Below are 4,222 nucleotides of genomic sequence, written 5' to 3' on the forward strand. Positions count from 1 at the left end.
AAATATCATACTTTTTGATTATTGTTAATTTGGTAAGTTAAAAGGAATTTTCTATCATTGTATTAATTTTCTATTAAGAAAAGAAGATCAAAAAGTTATCTTAAAAATCTTCAGGGATTCGCCTTTCCTCAGCTGCCGCCAAGGTGCTGGGTCCTTCCGAGGAAGCTAAGGCTGCGTTGGGGTGAGGCCCTCACTTCGTCCGGCGACTAGCACCGCGCCCGGCAGCGCCAGCCTGGTACTCGCCCGCGCCATGGCCTCCGTCTCCGAGCTCGCCTGCATTGACTGGGCACTCATTCTGCACGACGATGCAGTGACTGTCACGGAGGATAACATCAATGCCCTTATAAAAGCAGCTGGTGTAAATGTTGAACCTTTCTGGCCTGGCTTGTTTGCAAAGGCCCTGGCCAATGTCAACATCGGGGGCCTCATCTGCAATGTAGGGGCTGGCGGACCTGCTCCAGCAGCTGGTGCTGCAGCAGCAGGAGGTCCTGCCCCCTCCACTGCTGCTGCCCCAGCTGAGGAGAAGAAAGTGGAAGCAAAGAAAGAAGAATCTGAAGAGTCTGATGATGACATGGGCTTTGGTCTTTTTGACTAAATCTCTTCTGTAACATGTTCAATAAAAAGTTTGAACTCTTAAAAAAAAATCTTCAGGGGTTCAAAGGAAGAGGACCTATCTGTTGGGAATAAGGAAATTCTCAGAGGAGGTAGCCCTTAAGCAGGCAGCGGAGTAGTAAGTAGAACTAGGCCAACTGAGATGGAAGCAGGGAGCAAGCGTTTAAGGCAGAGAGTGTGGCATGAGCGAGGGCGCAGAGGGTGCAAAATTGCTTTACAAGTAACTTAGTTTGTCTAAAGCAGAGCAAGCACATCCTGCGCAGCGAGGGAACTATACCCAATCGTTTAAGCAGGGGCTCCAGCCCCGGCTACCCATTACAACCACTAGGGAGCTTTAAAAACTATATTGATCCAAGTCCCTCCTCAGACCAATTAAATTAGAGTCTCCAGTGGGAGCTTTCTCCCCAGGGGATATTATTCTGTATCCAGGCTTGAGAATCACTGCATTAAGGACAAATGAACAGGGGAGTGACAAGCCCAAAAGTCAGCTTACAGAAGATTTATGGTCTCCTAGATCACATGTTGTTTACTTCTCTTATTTAAAAGTTTGAAATATGAAAAAAGGTTGTTAATTACTTAGTTCAAAATTGAATTTAGAGACCAGCCTGAGCAAGAGCGAGACCCCGTCTCTACTAAAAATAGAAAGAAATTAATTGGACAACTAAAAATATATAGAAAAAATTAGCCGGGCATGGTGGCGCATGCCTGTAGTCCCAGCTACTCGGGAGGCTGAGACAGGAGGATCGCTTGAGCCCAGGAGTTTGAGGTTGCTGTGAGCTAGGCTGACGCCATGGCACTCTAGCCTGGGCAACACAGTGAGACTCTGTCTCAAAAAAAAAAAAAAAAAAAAATTGAATTTAGGTAAATTTCCACTGATGTTTAAAATGATAACAAATATTCTATGTCTCAAAATAATTTTCTTTTACTTTTAAGGGATAAGATCATTCACCAAGTGGGTATAATTCACAGTGAAAACTGCTTACACATCAGTGATCTGAGATAGAGGCAGTCAGAATTCCCCTAAAATGAGATGGTACTGGGAACTCGGTGAAGCATCGCCCTGACACTAGATGGAGCCATGGATTGTGATTTGGTGCAAAACTGACACTTCAAAGCAATATAGGTAGAATTTGAAGAGGGGAAGAGACTCAGAAAATATGTATTCTAATCTCTCATTTAGATTTTTAATTTCTTTTTCGTGTATGCAAAATTGCCTACTTTTCAAATGAGTTGTTTATTCAAATAGTTCTAAATCTACAAAGTGAAAAGGCTTTGCAGTCTGTGCAGTGGATATTCTCTGTACACCTTCCAGATCGACTCTCCACCCTGCCTTGGCTCCAAGAAGCTCACCTCTAAGGATGCACCGACAATGTCCTCTGCCCTTGGGTTTCTAGCAGGTTTGCCCACCAGGTGGCACTGGTAAGAGATCCAAGGGCAGAAAGAGAATGAGGCCAGGGTATTTATTTCCCCAGCTCCTTCCCTGATGGGCTGTGGGTCAGCAGTGGCTAGGTTCATCTAGCAAAGGCTATGCCTTCTGTCCAGTAGCCCCTTCTATACCTACAGCTTTCTCTGGGTTCAGGTAACTACTTACCCCTTATTCCTTAGGGCCTAGGTATGGGTATGATTCCACTCTGTAGCTTGCCCAGCTGTCAGTGCCACTATCCTTTGTTGGGTGTCTTTGCCCTGCCCACATTTTTGTAAATAATTGTCATTAAACTCTCCTCAACTCTGCCATTTGATTGTACATGTGTTTCTTGCTTGGATCCTAACTGGTACAGTCTCCATCCTCACTTCTGTTCCATACCCACCCAGTTCTCCTTCTGAAGCAATCAATTCTAGAGGTTTCCTATATTTAGGCACATATGAGCACAAAGGAATATATGTATTCCTCTTATCCTTATTTAATCAAATTATAGCTTATTATATGCCTAGTTCTGCACTGTGGTTTTATTTTTTCCATATAACAATATATCCTATAGACCACTTTATAGCAGTATATAGGGATCTTCCTTATTCCTTTTTAAAGCTGCATTACATTACATTCTATTTTATAATTGTATTAATACAGTTGTTTTTTAGCCAGCCTCCTTTCAGTAGATATTTAGGTTGTTTCTAGTCATTTGCTATTACACACATTGCTATAAGGAATAACCTTATATGTAGGTCATTTCTCCTTATTTTATGAGGAAAATGAAACAGAAAGAGATTAAGTAGATTGTGTAAGGTTAATTCTTGGCAGAGCCCTGTCATCATAGTCATCAATTAGTAGGCTGCGACTGGAGTGACCTGCGCAGTCATCAATTGTGAGACTGGAGTGATCTGAATCTTGCTGAGGGGCCCCCACAAAATTTACTGCACATTCCCACTCTTCTCAAATTTCCATCCCGATGCATTCATTCCCAGCTTAATGGTTGCAATGGTGACTCTAGAGCCACAAAGCTAAGTTGTATTTCCCACTCCATTACTTATTAGCTGTGTGATCTTGAGTAAGTCATAGCCTCTCAGTGCCTCAGTTGCCTCATCCATAAAATGGTTGCTACCTTATGGTGTTTCTGAGAGCATGAAATGCTCTCGAAACAGTGCCCGGCATGTATTAAGGACCTTATAAGCACTGGCTCTTAATAGTAGTGTTATTGTCATTTCTTTGGGTTGAGGCTGTGCTCCTCTGTTAGCATTCAAACACAACATGGGAGAGCTAACTGTCTCATCAATAGTTTACTTCTTATGTAAGTAAGATTATCAGATTATTTCTTTATTTATTTCAAAATATTAAGGGGGTACAGATGTTTTAGGTTGCATGGATTGCTTTTGTAATGCTTGAGTCCCAGTTATAGTTGTGCCCATCACCCAAATAGTGTTCATTGTTCTTGTCAGGTAGGTTTTTGTCCCTCCCCTCCTCCCCCTGCCGCCTGGTTGATTTGCACTGAGTTTCATTTCCCTCTGTACACATGTATACTTATTGGTCAGTTCCAATTTAATAGTGAGTACTTGTGTTGTTTGTTTTTCCACTCTTGAGATACTTCACTTGGGATAATGGTCTCCAGTTCCATCCAGATTGTTGCTAAAGGTATTAATTCATCTTTTTTTTTAATGGCTGAGTGTACTCCATGGTATACATATACCATATTTTATTAATCCACTCATGTATTGATGGGCAATTGGGTTGTTTCCACATCTTTGCAATTGTGAGTTGTGCTGCAATAAACATTCAAGTGCAGCTGTCTTTTTGTTGAAAAGTCTTCTTTTCCTTTGGGTAGATACCCAATAGTGGGATTGCTGGATCAAATGGTAGGTCTACTTTTAGTTCTTTGAGGAATCTCCATACTGTTTTCTATAGGGGTTGTACTAATTTGCAATCCCACCAACAGATATAAGTGTTCCTTTCTCTCTGCATCCATGCCAGCATCTATTGTTTTTGGACTTTTTAATAAGAGCCATTATGTTAGGGTAAGATGATATCTCGTTGTGGTTTTAATTTGCATTTCCCTGATAATTAGTGATGTTGAACATTTTTTCATATGTTTATTGGCCATTTGTCTTAAGCAAAAAGAACAAATTTGGAAGCATAACATTATCAGACTTCAAACTATACTAAAAGGCTATAGTAACC

At 41.4% G+C, this 4,222-nt stretch overlaps 1 protein-coding gene across 2 annotated transcripts; it reads left to right on the plus strand.

Moving 5' to 3' along the window:
• Nucleotides 1–250: 250 nt before the first annotated feature.
• On the plus strand, nucleotides 251–624 carry LOC105812843 (60S acidic ribosomal protein P1-like). 2 transcript variants are annotated; one of them, XM_012647396.1, is made up of 2 exons: nucleotides 251–321; nucleotides 397–595. In XM_012647396.1, exons 1-2 carry the CDS (start codon nucleotides 251–253, stop codon nucleotides 593–595), a joined length of 270 nt encoding a protein of 89 aa, XP_012502850.1. The 2 variants fall into 2 exon arrangements, with proteins under 2 accessions (XP_012502850.1, XP_012502849.1); XM_012647395.1 differs by having other exon boundaries at nucleotides 251–624.
• Nucleotides 625–4,222: the final 3,598 nt, after the last annotated feature.

The sequence above is a fragment of the Propithecus coquereli genome, unplaced genomic scaffold (assembly GCF_000956105.1).
Source record: "Propithecus coquereli isolate 6110/MARCELLA unplaced genomic scaffold, Pcoq_1.0 Scaffold267, whole genome shotgun sequence".
Classification (NCBI taxonomy): Eukaryota; Metazoa; Chordata; class Mammalia; order Primates; family Indriidae; genus Propithecus; species Propithecus coquereli.

What these genes read in the sequence shown, in the direction of transcription:
- LOC105812843 (XM_012647395.1), top strand. Translation starts at nt 251, where the DNA reads ATGGCCTCCGTCTCCGAGCTCGCCTGCATTGACTGGGCACTCATTCTG.